Source organism: Cherax quadricarinatus, chromosome 78 (genome assembly GCF_038502225.1).
Source record: "Cherax quadricarinatus isolate ZL_2023a chromosome 78, ASM3850222v1, whole genome shotgun sequence".
Classification (NCBI taxonomy): domain Eukaryota; kingdom Metazoa; phylum Arthropoda; class Malacostraca; order Decapoda; family Parastacidae; genus Cherax; species Cherax quadricarinatus.
In genome coordinates, this window is record NC_091369.1 from 10862868 (window position 1) to 10890445 (window position 27578).

At 36.9% G+C, this 27578-nt stretch overlaps 1 protein-coding gene across 5 annotated transcripts; it reads left to right on the forward strand.

Annotated features, from left to right (window-relative positions):
* On the forward strand, positions 1 to 27346 carry LOC128701618 (uncharacterized). Of its 5 annotated transcripts, none has more exons than XM_053795474.2 (3): positions 1 to 121; positions 3351 to 3522; positions 7139 to 27346. In XM_053795474.2, the coding sequence occupies exon 3, from the start codon at positions 7577 to 7579 to the stop codon at positions 11345 to 11347; it is 3771 nt and encodes a 1256-aa protein (XP_053651449.2). In that variant the 5' UTR covers positions 1 to 121; positions 3351 to 3522; positions 7139 to 7576; the 3' UTR covers positions 11348 to 27346. The 5 variants fall into 5 exon arrangements, with proteins under 5 accessions (XP_053651449.2, XP_053651447.2, XP_053651451.2 ...); XM_053795472.2 differs by having other exon boundaries at positions 41 to 159; XM_053795476.2 differs by having other exon boundaries at positions 54 to 148.
* The last annotated feature ends 232 nt before the right edge of the window (positions 27347 to 27578 follow it).

Genomic DNA, 27578 nt, shown 5'->3' on the forward strand with positions numbered 1-27578 from the left:
CTTCAACATGTGTTTTTAGATTTCAAATGATATACATACAAAAAAAAAAAAAACCTAGCAGAGACTTGCCCCAGGATCGGTAATTTTCCTCTGGCTGGTGCTGTGTGTACCGGGTTCTTGTGTAAGAGCAGTGTCTCCTATTTTAATGGTATATATGAGGTGTGTGGGTGGTGGAGTGGCCATGTTTGGTGCAGGTAGTGGGTGTGAGGCGGCCTCTATGGACGCCCACACGGCTTCCCTCGATACTATTTCTTTGATTCATTGATTGATCCTCATTCAGAATAAGTCGTGTGCAGAGGTATTACACTACTTACAGGTTAATTATAGCTATAATTGAACAGTTACAATAATACATATAAAATCATGGTAGATATACGATGGCGATATTTTATGATGGCTAAACCTGTGTTATCCTTAGTTTCTCTGAAGAGTTTACTCTATTTTGGTTAGATACGTAGATGTTTTTACAGACGGATGTCTTTAATTACAGCATTGGTTGTATTAAGCACATTATAGGCATGTAGTTTGATAGATTATGGAGCTCTAACCTAGGGTAACGGGAGGTACCTTGATACTGAAGGGCTCTTAGTATTAGGGCCCCCAAGGAAGGTGCCTTGATACTGGTGAAGGGCTTTTAGTATTAGGGCCCCTCAGGGAAGGTTCCATAATACTAGTGAAGGGATCTTAGTATTAGGACCCCTCAAGGAAGGTTTCTTGATACTGGTGAAGGTCTCCTGGTATCAGGATCCCTCAAGGAAGGTTTCTTGATACTGGTGAAGGGCTCTTAGTATTATGACCCCCACAAGGAACATTCCTTGATGCTATTTAAGTACCCTTAGTATGAGGATTCCTTAAGGTAGGATTCTTGATGCTGGTGAACAGCTCTTCTGAGCCAGTATTTATTTATTTATTTATTTAGTAATACTCTTAGTATGAGAATCCCTCAAGGAATGTTCCTTGATACTGGTGAAGGGTTCTTAGTATTAAGACCCCTCAATGAAGATTCCTTGATGTTGGTGAGAGGCTCTTGGTCTTAGAAATTGGACCTCTGCTCCCTTTTCTTGGATTGAACCTGAATATTTTCCTTTTCCCTCAGGCACTGAGACATCAATGGTCCTAGTGCTTCCCCCATGAATGTAATAATCAATAAAACCTAATTCCTTTTAACTCCTAGGTGATATGTGACCCCTAAGGGTTTATTGCTTCCCAAAAATATATAATAATAGCCTAGGATGCTGCAATGAACTCATGTGGTATGATTTATTATCACTGAGAGGTCCTCAACATAAAGGGAAAGAAAGTTTCTTGATTCTGGTGATGGGTTCTTGATCCAGAATATTAGAACTACCATTCCTGGGATCAAACCCAGTTGCTCTTTCCCCAGGTTCTGTATGATCTCTAAAGTGTTAGCACTTGTCCAGGAATAATTTATTCCAGTCTTTTATAGCTATATAAGAAATGTTATATCTGACTGCAATGGGTTTTGCTAAGTTTACACTTTCCTAGTACACTATAGTTCCACATTGCTTTTCATTCTTGTTCATTTCAGAATTTGAGGAAAGGTAGTATGGAAACAGTTTGTCAGTACTTTTACAGAAATGATTTGATTTGAACTGTTTATGCACTGCTACCTGACCTACATGTTCAGGATGAACTCGAGTAGATTATTTTGGACAATTTGCTGTGACTAGACCCCTGGAGCTTTGTCATATCTTTGCTTTATCCATACATGGACTTAATCTCTACTCTCCCTTCTAATGCATTTCACATCTAACCTTCAGCATGATACATTTTTAATTCAACTTCAGTATTACATGTTTATGGTCATAATTTATGTATTGTTTCAGTATCTGTGAATCAAGGCCTGCATTTCTTTTTAAGTTAGAATAATTTCTTATGGCTAGGACACAACCAACCATCATAGTGCCTCCAACACATTTTCATAATGATAGTAGAACCTTCCTCTCTATCAGCTGATCACATAAATTAATGACCTTTTTTTTGGCACGTATTTGTGGTGTACCAGTTGCATCACAGGCAGGCAAGAGCCTGAGTGTGTTTGTAATATTACTGTCAGGTGCTAGTGTCAGTTCATGGACTTCTTTATGCCTTTGCATAAAATATACTTTTTTTGGGGTATTGCATATACGTATCTTTTTCTTTTTTTATGTAAGCAAAGTGTGTTGGAAACAAAATAGCACGAGTCAGATCCCCACAACCACTTTTCTACACTCACTCAGAAACTAAGACTCAACTCTTACAAACAATTTGGAGGGTACAAGCCTGCAAGATGCTCATACCTCTGAAAATCTCCCCACCATTTATAAAGTTCAATTTACAACATGCAAGTTACATAAAGTGCTGATAATGGCTACATAAATTATCACTTATTTAGAAAGGATATAGGAAACCACTGGTTTGGCAGTGAGAGTTGTGGATGAGCGGAGCAAACTCCCAAGTAACGTTATTGAAGCTAAAACATTGTGCTGCTTTAAAAATGGGTTAGACAGATGCACGAGTGGGTGTGAGTTGGACCTGATTGGATTAGGTCAGTAGGTGACTTGGACCTGCCTAGCATGGGCCAGTAGGTCTGCTGCAGTGCTCTTTCATTTGTATGTTCTTATATTGGCAGTATATTGAATGTGATTGAGCACAAGTATTTAATGTCTTGTAAATTTGGTTTATATTTATAACTGCATTACCAATCATAAAGGTATGTTAAAAAAAAATACAGTACATAGATATGGCTATACACTTAGTGGTTATTTTTATGTACAATATATCCATAACTGATTTAGCATAATTATGGTTGGTGTGGTATACTGCGTCCTTTGATTATCATGTATAACACAACACACACACACCTTTATTAATGTGTGCCAAAGTGGTTAGGCCATTTACTATTATTACCCTCTCTCCTCACCCACCACCCACCCTTTTTCACATTCCATCCTTACCTGTTCCTTCCCAGCTTACTAAATTTACCCTTGGGAGGGAGTGAGTTTAGTAATAAAAAATATGCTTTGCTCAGCTGTGATGCTGTAGTCATCAATGCAAGTGTAGGTCACATAAAATGCATGTGTATTATTAATCTGGTATTGGGCAGCTCTTAAGACCGAAAACATGTGCTGTCTTCAAGGTTCATCATATGTCTGCATGAAAAGTGGAGATAGTAACATTTCTCCATTAGACCTTAGCAAGTCATATTTTTACCCAGTTTTATATATATATATGCTATTTGACTACTTATGTTTCTGCATTATTCTTCTTTAATATAGTTAGATATTGGGTAAACATTGTCAGATTTCATGGTTGAAATTTCTGTATATAACACAATTACATTTTTTCAGGGCTATATTGAAACCAGGAGAAATTCTGTGCTAGCTGACTACTAAATGGAGGAGTAGAACTGCTTTAGTTCCTGCAGTATTAATGAATGGTGATCAGTCATTAATTGAGAGAATTGCCTTTTATATAGATTTCATACTCCAGAATGCTATGGAGCAGCAAGAAGAGCTACTAGTAAGTTCATGAAGGATTTTCAGAAACTAAGTACAGTATTTGACTTGTTTAGAGTTGGAACATACAGTATATTACCACTTGTTGGATGCAGGCTTGCTTCCATGTACGTATTCTAGTGTCTCTTTACATTTATGTCTCTTATACTACTGCAGTCAGCTAAGATCTTTCTATTACCAAATGCTTTGAGTATTGTATGATCTTTATAGATTTTGTGCTTTATGCCAGTGAGAGGCTCTTGATCTGAGGAACTGGACTTAGCTTCATCTGCCTTTCATCAAACTTGAGTGCCTCCCATTCTCCAGGCTCTATATGACTCCTAAGGGTTTAGTGCTTCCCCTGATTAAAATAAATTACTGTAGTACTTTCCCCAAATACAATAATTTGTAACCCTTTCACATAATCTTTACTCAAGATCTTTAGCATTTGTCCCTCTAAATCTCCCATGTGATTTATAATTAGTTGCCCTTTATCATCTATAGTATTAACGATAGTAACTAATTTCAGTAGTATGTATGCATGCACTCTAGGATTATCTACTATTTACTTTGTATTTGCTTTAGTGAAATACATTAAGGTTAAAAACTTTCATCACAGTTTGACACAATGCTCAAATAATTAAATAATTTTTTTTTTTGTCAACTGAAAATATGCATTTTTTTGTGGGCACTTTTAGGTTTGTGTTTAGCTTTTAAGTTTGGACATACAGTTATGTATAGTATATCCATTGGGCACAAGACTAGTCTCCCTGTAATATTTATTTTGTCACATTTACCCCTAATTTCAATGACTACCTCAAGTAGTTTACTACCTATGTTAATTCTACATTTTCTGTATATGTGATCTCTCTCGCCTGCATGATGCAGAGCAATGTCTTGGCTATAATAAAAAAATTAATTTAAAAACTGTCTTGACAACTGGTTTGCAGATAATTTTTTTTTTAACACATCGGCTGTTTCCCACCAAAGTAGGATGACCCAAAAAACAAAGAAAAACTTTTGCCATCATTCAACACTTTCATCTTCATTTACACATAATCACTGTCTTCGTAGAGATGCCCAGGTATGACAGTTTAGATGTCACTCCAAACAGCCAATATCCCAAACCTCTCCTTTAAAGTGCAGGCATTGTACTTCCCACCTCCAGGACTCGAGTCTGGTTAACTGGTTTCTCTGAATTCCTTCACAAAATATTACCCTGCTCACATTCCAACAGCTCATCAGGTCCCAAAAACCATTCTTCTCCATTCACTGCTATCTAAAATGCTCACGCACACTTGCTGGAAGTCCAAGCCCCTCACACACAAAACCTCCTTTCTTTTTATGTGTTTCTTTTTCACTTTCTTACCTTTGAGTATTAAAAAACTTTGCTCAGTCCATTAGCTGTTTTTTTTTTTTCAACAAGTCGGCTGTCTCCCACTGAGGCAGGACGACCCAAAAAGAAAGAAAATCCCCAAAAAGAAAATACTTACATCATCATTCAACACTTTCACCTCACTCAAACATAATCACTGTTTTTGCAGAGGTGCTCAGAATACAACAGTTTAGAAGCACATATGTATAAAGATACACAACATATCCCTCCAAACTGCCAATATCCCAAACCCCTCCTTTAAAGTGCAGGCATTGTACTTCCCATTTCCAGGACTCGAGTCCGGCTATATAAAAATAACCGGTTTCCCTGAATCCCTTCACTAAATATTAGTGTTAGTATAATGTTAGTATAGTGCACAATTCATAGTTGCTATAAAATTGCTTTGTTGCAAATAACTGCACCTATTTTGGAGGGCAGTTTTTGAAGCAGGAATCACGCTGCATTCCATTTCAAGCCTAGCATGTTTTTCTTCAAATTCACAAGTGACATAGACAAGTTGCCTGTTTTCTTTGTACAATATGTTATTGATATTTTTAGATAGAAAATGACATTTTCTGCATTGAAATTTCCTTCATGTTAGACTTGTTCAATTTTTGAAGAATAATATAGTACTATGGCTGAAACAGTTCGCAACTAAGCCACAATTTGGAGAGAAATTTAGATGGTACAGCCTCTCCTCACTTAACAACGGAGTTCCGTTCTGAACCACGTCAGTAAACGAATTCGTCACTAAGTGAGGAGCATACTATAATGGTAGTGGGTTTGTGTCGGCCATCTTTAACCTGTAAATGGTCCAAGCAGATCTACGTTCACATGTGTAGCGCTACAAAAGTAGATCTAAGTTTTTTTACATACAGTGGTCCCTCGCTTTTCGTAGTTCTCGGCAATCGTAAATTTCGCCATTCATAGGGGTATTTTCATATAAACATGGACTCGCTTTTCATAGGTTGACTCGCGAATAGTAGTTCGTCCGGGACGCGTATGCACGGTGTGAGCCGGGGCGGTCTCCCTACCCAGCCAGTCTGGCATTGTTTACCAGTGAGTGAAGGTCCCCTCAAGTGCTCCTACGAAATATTTCATAATATTCCACTCATTTTAGTGCTTGCAAGTATTAAATAAGCTGCCATGGCTCCAAAGAAAGCTCCTAGTGCCAAGCCTGTGGTAAAGAAGGTGAGAAATATGTACAGTGACAAAGTCTCGGGCCATTTTAGGGAAGTGTTAAAGAGACTCCAGAAACAGAGCTCTCTCCACAGTTACTTTGCGAGACAGGACTAGAGTGACTCTCAAGGTGGTCCTAGTGGCATTAAGAAACAGAGAAGAGAAGCAACCCCACAGAAGCAATTGGTACCTGAGGTGTTGCTGGAAGGGGATTCCCCTTCCAAACTGTAAACAATCCAATCTCTCTCCTCCTCCAGTCTCCCATACACTAAGAAGAATCTCCAATAAAGGTAAGTGTTACGCTGTTAATGTTTCATTCATCATTTCCCATTGTATTGTTTATGTACTACATGTATATTTCATGTAAAAATTTTTTTTGTTTTAATACTTCTGGGTGTCAGGAACGGATTAATTGTATTTACGTTATTTCTTATGGGGAAAATTGATTCGCAAATCATAAATTTTGTTTATAGTAACATCTCCAGGAACGGATTAATTACGAAAAACGAGGGACCACTGTATTTTCAAATATAACAAAAAAAAAAAAGTAGATCAAAGTTTTTTTACACATTTTCAAATGTAGAAAAACAAAAAGAAGATCTTCTTTTTTACATACTTTCAAATGTTGAAAAAACGTATATATACGTTTGGACCGTTTACGGGTTAATATTGTTTTCATGTCACCTTTGCACCTTTTATAACATTTCTGTTATATTTTTAAATGTTTATACAGTAGTGTACTGTAAATTGTAATAAGCAGAATAGAGGAAATCAGCTCTAAAATACATTATTTAGGTATGTATACTGGTCAGAGAGCCCTTTTTATGTAAGTCTGAGTCATCAGTAAACAAGTACTACATCACTAAGTGAGGAGAGGCTGTATTTTGTCTAAAGTTTATTCTCCCAAATGTGAGTTTTATGCTACCTCTAATCCTGTATGGTTGTTCCCTGTAATTTTATTATTTTTTTACACTCATCCCACTCATTTTTATCTTTTCACAAAACTACTGCTGCTCTTGTTTAGTTATGTGTCATTTTTTTATAGTTCATATGTTTTCTGCTTTTACAGATTTTTTTGCACTTTCAGGTGGTACATGCTATTGAACTGATTTTGGAAAATACCACCAGAGAACGGACTGGATGTGTAGTTTTCTTGACAACATTCCACAGTGCTTTTCAAGATAGATGGGATGCTACTCCTTCCTTCATTAGACAAGTATTTTGATCTTGTGTATGGATAATGTTACTAAGGGTAGTGTACAGACTTGCTTATGTAATTCACTTTTCTTTGTTAGATATGTGTTAATTGTATTGTGAAAGAAAATTGACAGTAATACTCATTTTAAAATTTTATTTTTTATTTGAAGGCTACCATACAACGGATCGTTTGTCATTAGTGGGAAAACTATGTAAGCCTCTCATTTATCTACCATTGCTTACTCCAAAATTATATTCTGTAAGCTCCTCAATTATTTTACTTAAGCAGCACTTAAGAAACACGAAAGCATATTGTTTAAGGTGTACCATGGATCCAATTAGCCCTACGTTACGAGAATTCTTACTCTCAAATGAGAACCCATTTGTGTGTGCAGAAAGCAGTGAAAACCAGCATGAAATTATACAAATGGAAGAAATGCCCTTTGATTTTTTAGAAGTTGAAAAGCCTCAGCAGGAACCCTCAGAAATGGAACACAGACCATATTCATGTTTTCCAGAGGACAGGGAAGCAAATGGTGTTAATGGTCAAGAAATGCTACTCGACTGCTTAGAGGGTGAAAACCATAAACATGATACAAATAGCATAGAGGATGAGTTATTTGATGATCAGGATAGTGCAAAAATGGAATTCAGCACATCAGATATAGAAGAGCCATTAGATGTTTCAGTAACTGAAAAGAAGTGCAACACCTCTGAAATAGGGCTGAATTTTTTTGAGTTCTCAAAGAATGAAAGGAGTATGTATAAGATTCCATTAAAGTGCTCGGAGGGCAAAGGCAAAAAATGTAAAGATAAACATAGCGATGAACTTCATGTAAATAATGTTGAAATTCAAGTAGACAGTGATGAACTTCCAGTTGATGATGATGAAATTCCACTAGATGATGAAATTCCGGTAGACAATGATGAGCTTCCAGTAAACAGTGATGAAATTGCAATGGACAACGATGAACTTCCGTTAGACAGTGATATTCCAGTGGACAGCAATGAAATACCTATAGACGGTGATGAAATTCCAGTAGACGGTAATGAACCTTCAGTAGACAATGAAATTCCATTGGACACTGAGGAAATACCATTAGACAGTGATGATATCCCAGTGGACAATGATAATATCCCAGTGGACAGTGATGATATCCCAGTGGACAGTGATGATATCCCAGTGGACAGTGATGATATCCCAGTGGACAGTGATGATATCCCAGTGGACAGTGATGATATCCCAGTGGACAGTGATGATATCCCAGTAGACAGTGATGATATCCCAGTAGACAGTGATGATATCCCAGTGGACAGTGATGAAATTCCAGTGGACAGTGAGGATATCCCAGTAGGCAGTGATGAAATCCTAGTAGGCAGTGATAAAATTCCAGTGGACAGTGATGAACTTTCTGTAGACAATGATATTCCAGTGGACTGTGATGAAATTCCAGTTGAGAGTGATAAAATTCCAGCAGATAATGAAGGAATTTTAATGGACAATGAAGAAGAGCCAGTGGACAGTGAAGAGCTTCCAGTTGACACTGATAAAATTCATATAGAGAAAATTCAGGTAGACAGTGATGAAATTCCAGTAGACATTGATAAAATTTCAGGTGACAATGAAGAAATTTTGATAGACAGCAGTGAAATTCCAATACATAATCATGAACTTGTAGACAGTGCAAATAAAGTCAACAATAATGAATTTTCAGTAGACTGTAAAAATCCATTAGACACTGATGAAATTCCAACTGACAGTGAAATTCTGGAAGACAAGGATGGACTTCTGGTAGACAATAATCCAATTAAAGTAGACAGGGATGAAATTTTAGTAGACAATTTTGGAATTCCAGTAGATACTGATGAACTTCCTGTTGAGACTGATGAAAATCCTCTAGACATTGATAAAATTCCCATAGGCAGTGATGATATTAAAGTCGACAGTGATGAACTTCCAGTACACAGTGATGAATTTCCGATGGATAATGAAGAAATTTTGGTAGGTAAGGAAGAGATGAGGGACCAGAAAGATGACATAGTTAGCTTGGAAAAGACTGATCAAAATAAATCAGTAGGTGAAGGAGAAACTCTGTTCGTTTGTTCGTGGAATGGCAATGCAAATATTGATAACACTGATAACACTTTGCCAAAACAGAAACCTCATAAAAAGCGAAATTATAGAAAGCCCAAAAAATACATTAAAAAGAAGTTGCCAGAATCAAAACAGAATACATTAGAAAGTTCAGCAAGCACAAATTTAGATGAAAAAATTTGTAAAATAAAACAAACACCACTTGATGACTTTGAGGAAGATAACCCTAGTTCTAAGTCGCGTAATTTACAACACTTGCCATCAGAGTGCTTATATGATGGAAGAAATGATAGCATGGACAGTCTTGTAGATAAGATACCATCTGAGTGTTTAGAAGTAAAATTAGAATGTTTGACTAAAGAAGAAATTGAAATTAAAGACACAGTAATGAAATCTGTAGAGTGTTCAAAATGTGGCGAGAAGATAGATAAACAGATCAGCTCTGGGCTAGATAATGATAGTGGAAATGTGGAAGATCCAGTTAAATGCTCCAAGTGTGTACCAAAAATGGTTGGGGTGAATGAACAAGATGCCTTAATACGAATGGGAAAAAAATATCATATGGTGTTTAATTTGGGAGAAAAACCATTCAAATGTTACCAGTGTAAAGAGGAATTCAAACACATGGCAGAACTAAGGGAACATTTGGTTCTCCACACCAGAGAAGAACCATACCAGTGTGAAGTGTGCGGAAAGACTTACAGGTTTAATAGCTCGCTGAAGCGACATATGCTCTTCCACTCTGATGAAAAACCTTTTAAGTGTAGTTTGTGTGGAAAAAAATTTAAAACTATAGGGCATTTAAATCAACATATGGCAATACATACAGGGAAAAAACCAGTTGAATGCATCATTTGTGGGGAAGAATTCAAACAGAGAAGATTTTTAAAGCAGCATATGCTAACTCATACTGAAGAGAGGCCATTCAGATGTTCTCTTTGTGAGAAAGACTTCAAATACAACTGTGATCTTAAGGAGCATATGTTTACTCACCTTGGAGATAACCCTTTCAAATGTTCTGTATGTGGAAAGGAATTCAATAGGAAAAGCAATCTTCGACAGCATAGAGTAACTCATTCGAGAGAAACTCCCTACAAATGCCCTGTATGTGGGAAGGGATTCACTCTTAATGGCAATCTGAAACAGCACATGGCCACACACATAGAGGAAAAGCTATTTAAATGTGACTGTGGCAAAGAATTTAGTAGTAAAAGTAACCTTGATCAGCACAGAGCCATACATAGTGGTGATGTGCCATACAAGTGTATGGAATGTGGGAAAGCATTCAAGTTAAGAGGACATCTCAGGAAACACTTAATCACACACAATGAAGATAAAGCATTTGAATGCCAAGGGTGTGGGAAGCAATTTAGACTTAGAGGTGATCTTAAAAGGCACATTACGACAGTAACTGGGAATAAGCCATTAGATTGTACAGAGTGTGGGAAAAAACTACAGTGTAAAGGGGAGGTGAAGCAGCATATGTTCACTCATATAGGAGAGAAATATGAGTGTAGTGAATGTGGAAAACTCTATACACAGAAGGGCACTCTAAACAGGCATAAGTTGTCTCATGTAGGAAGTAAGTCTTACGAATGTTCAAAGTGTGGAAGAGAATTCAGTAGAAAAAATAATCTTGAACAGCATATGTTTACACATGGAAGTGAGGACTCATCAGAGGGATCAGATTTTCATGCAACTGCTGAGAGTCTTAAGAAAGAATGTTTATCATTTATTGAAGAAGGCTTCACTACTGATGCTAAAAGACAAAAGGTATATAATTTTATGAAACATGTGATTACCATTAAAACTGAAGTAATAGAGGAAGGAGACTCAGAATGTAGTAATTTTATTTCAGAAACAACAGAGGGTAATGACTTTTGTTCTTCTGAAATTAAAAATGATAGTGATAATGAATGCCATACATTAAATAAATCTATAGAGTATGTCAACAGTACAGGGGGCACAGAAATTTTTATAAAAGAGGAAGTTGATACAGAATAATACATTATGCACTGAATTAAACATAAATGCTGCAAAAAGATACATAATGTTTAAAAGATGGAATACAATGTTTGAGTAGCTTATAACACAATGGATAAAATTCAATTGAATTTTCTTCCTTAATTATTTATATTTTCCTGAGACTAGTCAGAATTGTTTTTTAAAATATTTTGGTTTAAATTATGTATTTGTATGCTTTCAGTGAGAAAGCTTGAATTTAATTTTGAATGCTTTGCTAGTTGAAATGTCATTAATTTGCTGTATTTTGCTACAGTGTAATCAACTTTTGGTCCAGCTAGCAATATCACCAGTCTATTGGCTCTGTAAGTTATTGCTTTTAACATTTAAACTGTCCAAGCAGATCTACGTTCACATGCGTAGTGCTCCAAAAGTAGATCCATGTTTTTTTTACATATTTTCAAATATAACAAAAAAAAAACGTAGATCAAAGTTTTTTTTTACACTTTTTCAAATGTAAAAAAAGAAAAGAAGATCTACTTTTTTTACATACTTTCCTATGTTGAAAAAACGTAGATCTACGTTTGGACAGTTTAAGGGTTAATGTTATTTGTAACACTTGGAATATATTATTTGTGTGATTAGCTCTTGTACGTTTTTTAATTTGTGTTAGTGCAGGGAATATTAATACTGTAAAGTTAGTGGAGAGTGTATTTAGTAATTCAATATCATATTTGATCAATTTAAATAAATATTTAAATAAAATGATAGCTGAAATGGATATCCAACAGGCTTGTGTTGCAAAGTGTATTTCATAGGAGTGGAGATAAGCGGTTTTTATGATTTAACATGCTGTTGGAGTGTGAGCAAGGTACAGTGCCTGCATTCTGAGGGAGGTTAACCCTGGAGGGTTATCTTAATTGTAATTTCAGTGCACCTGGCTAGACTGAATGAATGAGTGACAATGAAGGTGTTTTCTTCAGTTTTGAGTCGCCTCACCTTAGTGGGAGACGGCTAGAGTGGTAAAAAAATCTGGAATGGCCAAGAAACACTTCCTCTGACTAAACAATGTAATTTAATTTGATTCATTGTAAGTCCTTTGACATTCAATAGGTGTCATTTTTATTTAAACCTGCATTTTATTTAAAATGTCAGCCACGAGAGAGAATAAGAGAGAGAGAGAGAATAAGAGAGAGAGAGAGAATAAGAGAGAGAGAGAGAAAGAGAGAGAGAATGAGAGAGAGAGAGAGAGAATGAGAGAGAGAGAGAGAGAATGAGAGAGAGAGAGAGAATGAGAGAGAGAGAGAATGAGAGAGAGAGAGAATGAGAGAGAGAGAGAGAGAGAATGAGAGAGAGAGAAAATGAGAGAGAGAATGAGAATGAGAGTTCACCCAACTCGGTGCCTCCTCAAACAAATGACCATCTTGCTTATAACATTTTCAGTAAAATAAACATTAAATTTAAATGACAACTCTTAAATAACTGCAATAGAATTAGAATGAATCTTTGAGAGTTACACTGTTTAGTCAGGGTAAGTTTTCAATGACCATTTCAGCAGTTGGTTTCAAATTGATAAATATATTCCCCCACACAACCATAACTTCACAGTGTTGATGCTTCCTGCACTATCAAATACATTTTTAATTACTAATCACAAATACAGTATGAAAAGTGTTAAAAATGTTCAGACCAATAACTTAGAGCCAGCTGATGGGTGATCTTGCCAGCCAGACTGCTAGCTGATTACCCTGTAGCAATTTGCATATTCTATGAATTTAAGGTTGAAAATGATATACTCTGAGTCTTGCAAAGCTATAAATAAAATTAAAGTTAAATCAGTTATTTTTTCAGGCTGCCTGATGACCAATGGGAGATTGGGAAGTTTTTAAATTCAATGAGTATCTCAGAAACTTATCATAAGGAGTTGGCTTAATGCTTTGGATGCAACTCAAGATCTATGTTGCAAATCATTTGAATACAAAGCATATCATATCATGTATTAAGTTGTAATTACATTTGTATCCAAAGGTACTGTATATACAGTTGAATTTTGTTAATCCAGACTTGTGACCAGGCACTTTCAGTACCAAAATTCTGTTATAACAAAGGCCGAGAGCACTGTGCTGATAAAAAAAAATAAATGTGTAAAAGTGTACTTAAGATGCAGATGTCGATGTCCTCTTAACTGCTTTGATACAGGTACTGTAGATGATTTAAGCAGGTAGGGTAATGTATGCAAGAGTGGCACTGCTCAGAGCTGTAAATAACTGGTACAGGGAAATGAAGTGTCGTACCTTCAGATAATCATGTCTTTTATAAGAGGAAAGAACTTTATATTTGTTTCATATTAAGCCTTATTTGCTCGCTGTACTGTATTCAGTATAGCCTAAAACATTCAAACCATTTCCTTATTTGTGCTTTTTAGTAATTGATACAGAACAACTGGTTACTAGCCCCTTGAACCTAGTGTTTTAGTTGCATTGCATACGGATAAAGGGTTCTAACATGTTTCACTGTGGAGTTTGAAAAGAAACATTAAGAGGATAAGAACTAGTAAGAAATTTGGAAGAAAACTCAGATGAGTGTGTATATACAAACCTATGTACATTCACATAAATGTGATTTTTTTTTTCTCCAACAAATCGGTCGTTTCCCACCGAGGCAGGGTGGCCCAAAAAGAAAAACGCAAGTTTCTCTTTTTAAATTTAGTAATTTATACAGGAGAAGAGGTTACTAGCCCCTTTCTCCTGGCATTTTAGTTGCCTCTTACAACACGCATAGCTTACGGAGGAAGAATTCTGTTCCACTTCCCCATGGAGATAAGATAAAATAAACAAGAACAAGAACTAGTAAGAAAATAGAAGAAAACCCAGAGGGGTGTGTATATATATGCTTGTACATGTATGTGTAGTGTGACCTAAGTGTAAGTAGAAGTAGCAAGACGTACCTGAAATCTTGCATGTGTATGAGACAGAGAAAAAAAGACACCAGCAATCCTACCATCATGTAAAACAATTACAGGCTTTCGTTTTACACTCACCTGGCAGGACGGTAAATGTGATATATACTGGATGTAAATAATAGCTGCAAGATTTTTATCTCTTATTGTGTGTGTGTGTATGAAACAAACAGAAAAGACCATTATCCCTACCAGATTGTAAAACATTTAACATATTTGTTTCACCATCTATGACAGGATGGTAGCAACTTGATGCTATTCTTGCTTCACCCCCATTCCCTTCTTTTCTCCCTTTTCTTGCACTTTTGTTCTTGCTTTCTCTTGCCTTTTATTCTGTTCCTTATTGCATTTATTACCAACATGCAGAATAAATACAGAATTACATTCAGGTGTAGACTTGTTACTATAGTAGGCTGAAATTCAACATGAATGTGGGATAAAAAATTTGCAGGCATTTTCAGCATTTGTGAATAATGGTGAAAAAAAAAAGACATTTTCAGCAAAGAAACTTTTATTAATACATTTAACCCAATAAGGCTTTCATCAAGTACATGGGATACAAAAAAAAAAAAAAAGGTATATAAAGCATATAAGATTAGATGCTGCTGGGTCAAATCAGGGGCCACTGAGAAAGGTCAGTTGTCACTGTTAGGCCAGGTGCATTACAGGTGATGTCAGGTGGATGTGAGGTCATGGTATTTTGGTTTTAGCATGTTGATCCAAGATTATTTGTGGAATAAAAAGGCACAGTACCATGATTGGAACAATAAGTGAATAATCGGTGTTCCTCGGTGACTAATTAATGGTTCAGCTTAGACCAAAATGTTGTTATAAGTTTGTCTCCTACATGCGGATTATTTGTGTACAGCCTCTCCTCACTTAACAATGGAGTTCCATTCCTAAGATCACATTGGTAAATGAATTTGACGCTAAGCAAGGAGCATGCTATTATGGTAGTTTTAATGTCACCGTTGCATCATTTATAACATTTTTAGTATATTTTTAAGTGTTTATGGTGTACTGTAAGTCTGAGTCATCGGTAAATGAGTACATCACTAAGTGAGGAGAGGTTGTACTGTGCACTGGATTTAGGCAAGATGTATATTCCTCTGTTTTGTCTTATCCTGTTGGCAACAGTCTTAAGTCACCTACGTATAATTTTGATATTTTATTTGCTCTTCATATAGGTGTTGCCTGTGTCATCCATTTGCATGCATATTTGAGTTTCTTAAGTCCATTTTCTAAATCCCGTTCTGTCTCGCCTACATAAAAGCCATCATAACCTCCACAAGGTATACTGTGGACTTCTCCTGTGCCTGTGTTCTAGTTTTTTTTTTTTTTTTTTTTTTTTTTTATAAACACACTGGCCGATTTCCACCAAGGCAGGGTGGCCCGAAAAAGAAAAACTTTCACCATCATTCACTCCATCACTGTCTTGCCAGAAGGGTGCTTTACACTACTGTTTTTAAACTGCAACATTAACACCCCTCCTTCAGAGTGCAGGCACTGTACTTCCCATCTCCAGGACTCAAGTCCGGCCTGCTGGTTTCCCTGAACCCCTTCATAAATGTTACTTTGCTCACACTCCAACAGCACGTCAAGTATTAAAAACCATTTGTCTCCATTCACTCCTATCAAACACGCTCACGCATGCCTGCTGGAAGTCCAAGCCCCTCGCACACAAAACCTCCTTTACCCCCTCCCTCCAACCTTTCCTAGGCCGACCCCTACCCCGCCTTCCTTCCACTACAGACTGATACACTCTTGAAGTCACTCTGTTTCGCTCCATTCTCTCTACATGTCCGAACCACCTCAACAACCCTTCCTCAGCCCTCTGGACAGCAGTTTTGGTAATCCCGCACCTCCTAGTTAGGGTAAGGTATTTTAGTGAATTGTTTAATTGTTTGGTGGTGAGTATGGTGATACTCCTGTTGGCTTTCTGGAGAAGGTAATGGCTGCTGCTGTAGGTCCAGTGGGCTTTCCAAAAACATCGTACTACAGTATATAGATATCTAAGTTCCAAGACGTTAATGCCACCTTGTATTTTTTTTTAAATAAAATCTGTGTTTGTATAAAACTTGGGCTGACTGCAGCACTGGTCATCTGAATGGGGACATCTCAGTGAGCTGTAAAAAAAGAAAAATACCTGCATGCTATCTCACTAACCTGACTTCTTTTAATCCTTACATTTGTTAAAGACAAAACTTGAAATTTAGTGTGTGATAAGAGTGTATGGTAATAGAGTTTGGATTAATGAGATTCAACTGCTGCTGCAGTACATTACTGGTTATGTCTTGTAGAGATTATTTGAGAATTTACAGGTAGAATATTTGTTCTCTTGTAAATTTGCCATTAAAGTGCAGGAAACCTATTGCTTTCATAAAAACAATAGTACAGTATTAGGGTTTTAATATGCCCATAATATATATGTTCAGCCAATGCAATAATTTGTTGATCTAGATTCCTTAAATTATTTCTGAAGATTTATGTATATTAATTCCTACCTTTTCTTTCGGCTGTTTATTAAGTGCTATTTATCACTCCATCTTATGGCAAGGTATTAATTGCTATTGATTAATGGACAGTATTATAAGATGGTAAATATATATACTGATCTTTTATTTGTCATTATACTATTTACTCATCAGAGTGTAGATTGGTAGGCACACTACCATGATCTGTAATAATAATTTGTATAAAATTGCTAATTTCTTACATACCAAGGAACGTCAATTCCATAATTAGAACTAAGTTTAGTGCTTCTGATTAGCACAGCTAGGTAATCTGGGCTCATATAAGTCATTTTCTTCATAAAATTAAATTAGTTGGGTGGTTTTTCTGGTAGTAAGGAAATAATTATAGTTTTAGCTTGTTTATTTTCACTGGGTTTTTCAGCTGCAGAGTTTCTGGACAGTACTCTGCTACAGATTGATTTAATGCATATATCACCTAATTATTTTTGTAAAATGAATTTTTATTGAAGTTGATCAGTGTAGACCTTGATAGTGGAATATCAAGAAACTGATTAAACACATTCCCAGATCATATTGATTCTTGAAACAGCTCGAAAATCTAAGTTGAAACTGCAGGTTTAGAAAGCTTCTTACTGTAGAGAATTTTTCTTAGAGTTTTGCTAATATGTGAAAATTTTGAGAACAATATCATGTTTGTAAAGGTGGTACCAGAAGTTGGGATTTGTGATGGAAGTATTTTGACTGTCATACACAGGTAGGATTACAGCAGTTAGCTTGTAAATTCAACAGTGCAAAAAATTAAATTATTTGATACGTAAGATATGTGAAAAATGGGTGTCTTTAGACCTTTGTTATGTGTATCAAGTTCAGTAACAATTGTTAATATATACTGGTCAGTGCCTAGAAATCTTTTATCAATGATGTGATTAGTTTTCATGTTTATCTGGTTACAGGTAATGATATATGCATTCACAAATGAGACAAGAGACCAAACTAGAACCTATGAAATGGGACCACAAGGGTTTCCCAGTTTTTTATTGCTACAGTCAGTCAGATGACTGACTTGCATTCTTTTTATTGCACACACATGTATGTTTTTCTCTCATACTTCAAGGTCATTTGAACTTTGCCTGTCACTCTTGATGTGTATAAGTTCAACACGATCATGACGTTCCAAGATGAGAAAGTGAAGGCAATGGAGAGTTTTCTTTTGGATATGTGCAATGAGAATAGTGTACAGTGAATAATAGAAAAGTCAGGGTGAGGTATGAAAATTGAGTTTACATTTATACCTCTGTGTGCCTTGACTTATACTGAAATGGTCATTATTTCTTTATAGTGAATCTCCCTATTTTTGGAAGTAATGTAGTAAAGTAAACAATTAGTTGGAGATAGGAATTGTGTGAGTTTTTGTATTTGTCAGAGTAATAATTTTTTCTGGACAAATTTTGTAAATTCATTTGAACTATAAAACTACTATTCATAGTGTTATCATTAAAAATATTAGTCATAAAAATTACATTTTTGCTAGTACATGCTTAATCAGTTAATAATTACAGCACATTATCATATGATTTACAATTCAAATGCATGTACAGGAACTGTTCTTATTTTACATTCTTGTGATAAGGTTGAACCTCGGTTTTTGTTGGCCCTGGTTTTCATCGAATTTGGTTTTCAACGACTTTTTTTTGTCAAAATTTTGTCCCAGTTTTCTCTCATCACTTCGATTTTTGTCCACCATACCGAATGTGTCCGCTTGCCCGTGCCCACACAAAGCATCCCATGCATGCATTCTGAGTCAGTCTAGCTTTGTTTCTTGTGGAGTGAACACTACCCTGTGTGTTCATATGAAACATTTCGTAATAATCCATTTTTTTGTGCTTGTTTTTTTATTACGACTGCTAAATAATCCACCATGGGGCCGAAGAAAGTTCCGAGTGCCAGCCCTTTGATAAAGAAGGCGAGAAACATGACAGAATTGCTTCAGAGGAGGAGGAGGAAGAGAGAGAGGGAGAATGTGCCTTCTTCAGTGATTAAGGACATATGTGCTAAATAGAGTGAGTTGCAAAGTTTTGTAGAGAAATATCACTAACAAAGCTATTGCAAGCCATGTCTGCAACATGTTCAATGACTCAAGAAATCGTAATGACACGATTGCAAACAAACCATACCCCCGGCCGGGATTGAACCCGCGGTCATAGAGTCTCAAAACTCCAGCCCGTCGCGTTAGCCACTAGACCAGCTAGCCACAATAAGATTCATCCAACTAGGTATATTTCTACACCATAGGAAGGTTAGCACAGGCACCACTGTGACCACAAATGCAAGTTTTTACAGACGAATCTCCAGCTAGCGTGGCCGTGACGAACTCTAGCTCAAGTCCCTTCACTGCCGTCAACACTGGTCTAGTGGCTAATGCGACGGGCTGGAGTTTTGAGACTCTATGACCGCGGGTTCAATCCCGGCCGGGGGTATGGTATGTTCAATGACAATGCCTTGTCCCATTTTAGGCAAATCGTAAAGAGACGCCAGAAACAGACCTCTCTGGACTGATTTTTTTTGTGCGACAGGGGTACAGTGTCCCCAGATAGGGACTTGATACCTGAAGTCCTTATGGAAGGGGATTCCCCATCCAAACAATAACCTCTCCTCCCTCTCCCCTCCTTGCTATCTTCCATACGCCAACAAGAGTCTTCGGGAAAGGTAAAAGTGATGTTAAATGTTCATTTATCCATTTCACTAGTCCTTTATATTTATTTCTCATTGTTTTCTGTATGTAAAACTATAGTTATTCTCTATAAAATGTATTTTTTGTTAATAATTTTGGGTGTCTGGAACAGATTAATTGGATTTACATTATTTCTTATGGGAAATTTTGCTTCAGTTTTCAGCAAACTTGGTTTTCTTCAGATTTTCTGGAACAAATTAATGACGAACACCGAGGTTCCGCTGTATCTTTTTTGATAATTGTCAGCTTCAGTACTGTTTGTTCTTTTCTGCTGAGGGGCCCTGGAGAGCCCACCTGGTATATATCATGCCTTATTCACATCTAAACTCACTTCTCTGGCGCCTGTAGCATCCATGGCATGTCATAAACTTAATAAAGGCCTGCCTCATCACCACTGCTTCCTGGTTATGACCAACTTCAGCTAGTTCAGTAAAGCCTGAACTCTGTTATCATTATTTTTTCCACTTGTGTCATAATGTCACCTCTTCTCACTTTGATTCTTTATGCCAAACTTGCACCTGATTGCCCCCACATATGATGTTATGTGGGACTAAGGTGGTTGGCAGTGTAACTACCTGCTGTCTCTGCCAGTCGCCTCTGACCTCTGGATGTTGCTCTGGGTGCATCCACCCTTTCCTGGCATGTTTAATGCTGGCTTCATTCTTGGTCCCCCTAAGGTGCCCACACCTATGCAGTGTAGTACCTCTGCTTTGTTTTCAGGCCTCAATATTGTCAGGCCTTAGAGGGCTCTGGATTGTATGAGAGAGTAATGCTTCAGACTCTCCAAAGATTATCCATTCTTGTGCTGTTTTCTTATTGTGCAAGAGCTATGGGCTGCCAAAGAGGAAAAAGTGATAGGTACCTACAAGGCCTGGCAGTAGTCTGCCAGCTTCAGGGTCCTTCTACGTAATCCACTTCTGTAGGCAATTAATATGGCCTCCTCCCTGTTTTTATGTTCCTTTTGTAGGTGGTGTTGCCTGGGTGTTTGTATGAAGCAAAGAGTTACCCTAGACTATTACCTCTCTAGGGATATCCAGCCTGTTCCTCAGTCACTCCTTTCTCAAGACTTCTTACTCAGTTACGACCTAGTCTTTAAAAATGAAAGATTGAATGCTTGTCCCTGTTCGGGCCCACATGGGGTTTCTCAGTCACTGCTTGGTGCTTCTCCCAGCATAAAGATTTGGAGTGCAGTGTAGCACTTTACTTGTTTGGCAGGGCATTGCCCTTGGCCAGACCCCATGACCCTCATTGTTTGGTCATCCATGTGTGTGTATGTTGGGAAGTCCTTTGATTGTGACTGTGTTTAGGGCTTGCCTTTGGGCCCATGCTTTGGCACTTTTATCCATACAGTGGCTTGGGTAGTCATGCTACATGGTCCTCTTTGTCATCCATTCTGAGCTGTGGACTTTGCTTAAAGTCCTAGTACAGAGATCCTTTCATCAGGCAATAAGGCTGTCAATAATTTTATAAAATCGCCTGTGTGTGACCGAAAAACAATCTACACAACTGGCTCTCAGGGATTCCACTGCTTTTCAGCTGTTGCTTTCTCCAGTCTTGGGTACTGATGGGCCCCCAGGGCTCATCAACAGAAAACTGCATTTAATAAGGGTAATTTCTGTGCTGGCATCCATTGGGCCCACAGGCTCCACCAACTCCTCCATCTGTTGTGTCCTGAATTCCATTTGGGACTCGTGGCTTTGCTGCAGTCCCAGCCGATAGCCATTAGAACATTGAACAAATTTAGTGAATGGTGGTGGTGAAGGGGGCCCTATACTGAATAAGATGTTCAGTGGACCCATTTAAGGCCAGAGAGACAAGTTTAGGTGAAAATGAGACACAAACATTACGTGGGATCTCTGGAGTTCCTGGTGCAGAATTTCACCTCATCAAAATGCATTTTTCTTTCCAATGATTTAAAGGAGATTTGTTGGAATTTGTAAACAATGAACTTTAATGATGTTGAATACAGACTAATGGCAACTTGCCAGTGATCAGAGGCAAAGAATCTAGTGTAACATGTATTATAAATTTAAATGTCATTTCTGTATGCCAGCTTCCCAGGGATCAGGGGCAAATGATGTAATTATGTATATCATGTATTATCAATTTAAATTCTGTAGCATATATTTTATCTAATTTTGTTATAAATTTTCCGGATGCAGCAGATCACTGTTTATTTGCATTACCTGAAAATGTTCATATATATTAGCTCTTTATATAGTTTGGCTTTTGGAAAATGCAGTACTGTATACTGTATAACTGAACATTATATATTTTATTGTAGTAATTGTGTTGTATAATAACTGTTGTTGCTGTGATATGCACATGTTGTTATCGTAGAGGTTTCCTGTTTGTGTTTAGCAATAGAGGAGGTTTTGGAACATGCAGTTATGTTCATGGAAAGTTCTACTCCTGTTGGAGTCATTTGGCACTGTATGGCAGAGATGGTAAATAGAAGGGAGGGGTGGGGAAGGCCATAGTTGATGTAGCCATTTGATGTCAATTATGAAATTATAGTTTGCATTAAAAGTGGGACCAATCCATAGCCTCATGCTTGAAGATACTTCTTTCTCTGTGACTTACAACATACGGCTGACTGTGGAGCATATTTAAACTGTTTGCCAATGGCTTCAGCTTTTTTTGCCCCAGTTGTGATTTTCATAATTACCAGAGTGCCAGTAGGAGCCTCTGGGAAAATTTTAGGGAAATCTTTTGACATTTATGATTTAATTTAGTTTTGAGTGATAGTACTTTTGCCATTTAGCTCAGTTTTTTTTTTTTTTTTTTTTTTTTTTTTTTTTTTTTTTTTTTTTATTTTTTTTTTTTTTTTTTTTTTTGTAATTGAGGTGCCTATTAGGACCTCAGGACCTAATAGGGTTATTTTAAGTTAGTATTTATTTGTGTTATGTGTTTGTGCTAGTTGTTGTAATTTTTGTTACTAGGTTGTGCCTTAGGAGTTTTTATGCAGGTTTGTATTTAATTCATGTTGCCAGGAGTGTTGAGAGATCTCAGCTGTCACAGCATCCTTCTTTCAGAGTAAGCATGTCAGGGCATTGAAGAAGGTGGCTGAAATGAAGTGGGTGTTTTCTTTGATGAATGGGAGGATTGATTGTGAAAAGTTGGACTGTCAAGATGCAGCTTTTTTTATACAACCTATTCTCGTATTTACTACTATGTTAATTTATTACTAGGTATTAAATGTTATTTACATATGTCAAAGAGAACTGTGAATATTAAAATATACTTCCTCTTTCATTTTGTAATGAGTCGTATAGGATGTCTTCTGTAGTATTTATAAAGAAAACATGGCATGTAAATAAGTCATTACTAGCTTCTTAAAGGCAGTTATTACTGATAGGTAGTTCTACATAGTGCTTGAGGAGCAGATCAGTTGACCATACTCTACTTGTACACTGTCTTGTGCTGCCCTAGACTTCAGTATCGCTGCCACATCTAATCATCAACCTGCCATTCTCTGCTATCCTTTCTGGGTCCTGTCCACCACCTGGGAATTTAGTTTTGTACTGAGACAGTGTGAACATTCCATGTTGAGAGCCTCTCTGTCCTTTCTAGATGGCTGTAACTTTATTTCCATCGTGAGCTGGGCTTGTGCTACTTAGTTTTAGACTAACACATAAACAGCAACCCATCTTAAACCTTCATCTTTCTACACACTCCTTCATGTACTGTATGCACTCATTTTGCCATGCTCCTTACTGCAAACACACACATTTCACTGCACTCATTTCTCCACACACTTCACTACTCTGTCCTCTATTATATTTGCTCCATCACACTCCTTCACACCCATTCGTGCAACACATATACTCCTGCAACATACCCATTGCTCCATCACACCCATTCCTCCATTACAGAGTATCTTGAAAAACTTAACAATAGGATATATACTAAAGACAGGATACTATGAACTTAGCTTTGCTCCTGTAGCTATATATAGCTTATTACACCTACACTGGGAGAGTGAAACAGATGCCTGGAAAAGGGAGGATTAAAGAATTAAAAAAAGGTGAAAGAATAGGAAGACAGTTTTAATTTAAGACAACAGTACAGTGTGTACTGCATATCATAAATAAAAACCTTTAATGAAATATACTGTATTTGGACAGAGGGCAGGAAGGATTGGGGAAATCCTTGCTCAATTGCACATTTTTATTATTGCACTAAGCCCTCACATAACTCAAGGGTTACATTCTGGAAAGCCATAATGTAACATAAAATCATATATCATGAAAGGTAAAGCCTATGGAAAAATAGTCATGTTTCAGAGACCTACAAATTTACCACCAAAAAACTTTACTGTTGTATACTAGGTAAAAATTACTTCAATAAAGCATACTTTATATTCTGGTAGTAGATACTCCTTAAATTTGACGAGTATGGAGAGGGTTGAAGTGGGTCTACTTAGCTGAAGTGGGTAGCAGTGGTTCTTGTGCTGATGTGGAGGCAGAGTTGTCACACCTCATTCATGTTTTTGAAGGGCTAAATTTGTGCCCCTCATTTATTCAATCCAAACCTGATGCTGTCCAAATGCTAATTACCAGCAGCTGGGCCAGATAAAATCCAGATTTGTTTCAACATTTACACCCTACAGCCTTAGTCTTCCTCTTATACCTTTTCAATCTGATTTGGTTTGAAGAGGTTATACTTTTTCAGTGGAAAACAGCAGTGGATTTCTCATTTCAAAACCCAGGTACCTCAGGCTAAGTATTCCACCATTGACCCAGTACTCTTTCTGGATACATGCATAAGGAATGCCTTCATAGGCAGTCATTCAGTCATTGCTTTCTTTTTAGTTCAGGAAAAAAGCTGAAGACACTGCCTGGTGCTACACCATTTTCTTTGCAGCCCTCTTTTAGGCTTATGAGGCAATTTACCATTTATCCTCAAATAATTTCTCTCCAAGAGGCACATCAGTGTTCCAGTAAATAACAGCCTTTTCCCTAACATTGTGCAAGTCGAAGGCATACTGCAAGGCTGCATCTTCAGTACTACCTTATTCCAGATAGCTATTAGGAATAAGGTAGACTTGACTTGGCTCTTCCTGCAACTATCTTCCAACAAGTATCCTTGTATGCTAATGATTTTGCCATCACTTGTGCAGGCTCAGACAGTCAGCTTATGGCAACGACTTTGATACACAATTGATCATGCTACCAATTGGGTCACTTCACATGGTTGAAAATTTTCTATTGCTAAAGCAAATTTGATAACCTTTACATGATGCTTTATCAGAAACCTTCCCTATGAGGATAGACTAAGGGCCCTGAATCTGCACTCTCTAGAAAGACGTAGAATTAGGGGGGATATGATTGAGGTGTATAAATGGAAGACAGGAATAAATAAAGGGGATGTAAATAGTGTGCTGAAAATATCTAGCCTAGACAGGACTCGCAGCAATGGTTTTAAGTTGGAAAAATTCAGATTCAGGAAGGATATAGGAAAGTACTGGTTTGGTAATAGAGTTGTGGATGAGTGGAACAAACTCCCAAGTACCGTTATAGAGGCCAGAACGTTGTGTAGCTTTAAAAATAGGTTGGATAAATACATGAGTGTATGTGGGTGGGTGTGAGTTAGACCTGATAGCTTGTGCTACCAGGTCGGTTGCTGTGTTCCTCCCTTAAGTCAATGTGACCTGACCTGACTAGGTTGGGTGCATTGGCTTAAGCCGGTAGGAGACTTGGACCAGTAGGCCTTCTGCAGTGTTCCTTCGTTCTTATGTTCTTATGTTCTTATCCCACAGCCTGTTTAATACCTGTATGGGTCCCATATTTCAATGCATGACAGTTAAATTTTTTGGCCTTCTCTTTGACTTTTGAATACATCATGAAAGTCTTATATCACATGCCTTTGTTGGCTGAACCTACTTAAAACTTTAGCCCATTTTTCTTTGGGAGCTGATAGGTAAACCATTCTTTGACTTCATTCAGCCCTGATCTTATTTAAGGTAGACTGTGGAGACCAAGTATATGCCCCAGCTACTTTATTGATTGTTGTATATGAAAATGAGATAACAATTGTACAGACATATCACAGCACAAGATTATCAGTTTCTTATACCACCTCTCATATATAACTAATATTATTTCATACATTATATATCCTTAAAGTTATGCAGTATTGATACACTTTTAAAGTTATTCTTACTTGGTTTGAAGTAAGATAATAATTTCTTTAAAAGAGTGAAAGTGTTTAAGGTGTTTAGTTTCAGGTAAAGAAGTCTGTAAGCTAGACAAAGACAATGGAAGGTAAATTAATACTGAAGACTCCTTTTTCAAGATGTGTGATGATGGAGAATGGATGAAGTAATAGTGTATTAGTTTTAAAAGGTGATTGGTGGTAATATAAGGAAGCAAATATTTTAGTTTAAATGAAAATGGTGTTGCATCCACCAGTGTCTCTTTGGGTGGAATGGATATTAATTTGTGGAGGGAATAAGAGATCTTTATGCTTTATACTTGAGGGTGGGGTATTGTAATTTAATTTGTTCATAAGATTCTGCATGAGCTCTGATACTTTCCTTTAGAATTATTTGCAGTTTTGCTTACAGTATTTTAAGATAATATAGCTATGTTTAGATCTGTTTGTTTTCCATTCAGTATGATACAGTATAGTGTAATTGTTTTGCATGCAGAAGTAATGTATTAATTTTGAAAAATAAATGATGATGCAGTACCCCTATTATGTATTAGTATATTCATAGGGAAGTGCTAAACCCATAGGGGTAATACAGTGCCTGGGGAATGAGAGATAATTAGGTTTGATCCATGGAATGGGAGGGTAGCTTAAATTCCTTGGCTTATGATCCCTTCACCATCATCAAAGCAACCCAGCTTTCTTTTCCCCGTGAACAGTGATGGTACTGTATAATAGTAGTAAACAGATGTTAAAGATGAGATAAAAGGAAGATGCAGTTAGCAGTGTACTTTTGTTAGGGTAAGAGTATACTTTGTGGAATGTGAAGATGCAACTAGCAGAGTACTCTAGGTAAGGTAGGAGTGTACTCTGTAGAGTCTGAAGAGGTCTTAAGCCGCATACTTCAGGATGGTATTGTCAAAAAAATTTGTCCTTTGAGATTCTACACGAGCTATTACACTCAGAAATTGACTTACGATTTACTTGCAGATACTGTACTTTAGATTGATCTCAACGTTTAGGTCTCTCTCTTATTTAATGTACACTGTGATTCAATATTTTGCTATGCATTATGTACATTGTAGAAAAATTGAAGTTAAGAAGAAAGGTTTTAGCACTCATAATCAAACTAATTTTCTCTTGTTAGATTGTAATGTGATCATTATGTTTTACTACTATCCTTTTAATAAGTTTTGAAATACAGTACTGTATGTGCCAAAAGTTACTTGAGTTTACATGTTTCTGAATCTGTGGACAAGTTGCTGGTTTCACAAGTGTCTAGACTGACAAAATTTTAGTTTATGAAGTAAATAAGCCATTAAAAAATCCAGCTATGACCTAGTCATTATGCATAAGACCAATATTTATCTCCCATATGTTGACTTTTTGTGGTTTTACATATTGTCCTGTTCAGAGTTTGGAGCATTTCTTTGTGATACCCTGATCTGTGTTTCTAGCTCATTTTTAATTTCATGAACAGATTTGACATTGTAGTCATGGAATTAGACAAGGATTTATGCATAGTTGTGATATAATGGAAACTGGCAATGCATCACTATGTACAGCTTGCATGTGTTTGAGGTTACACTGCAATTTATGTTTATTCTATAGAGTAGTTACAGTAGAACGGTCTGGGAATTAGGAATAGACCACAGCCCGTACATATTTTGTTGTACCAATGACCAGCTACAGTATATTGCTAGTTGAATAAATAATACAAAAGATATTAGTCTCTTTTTCAAATTGTTGGGAATCTTGAGTTTGTTTATGCTAATGCATTCCCCTCAAGTGGTTCCCTTGTTGCAACAAAGGGACTCCTGTTCCAAGAAATTAGATCTTTTTTGCCCTGCCTTACTTCAAGTCTAAATACCGACTAATCTCCCTCTCCTTTTGCCCTCTTTTATCACTCCTCACCGCCCTTACTATGTTATACTCTCCACCCTCACTAGTATCAGA

Bases quoted from the DNA above. Each gene is read 5' to 3' on its own strand.
- LOC128701618 (XM_053795474.2), top strand. From the start codon at position 7,577: ATGGATCCAATTAGCCCTACGTTACGAGAATTCTTACTCTCAAATGAG.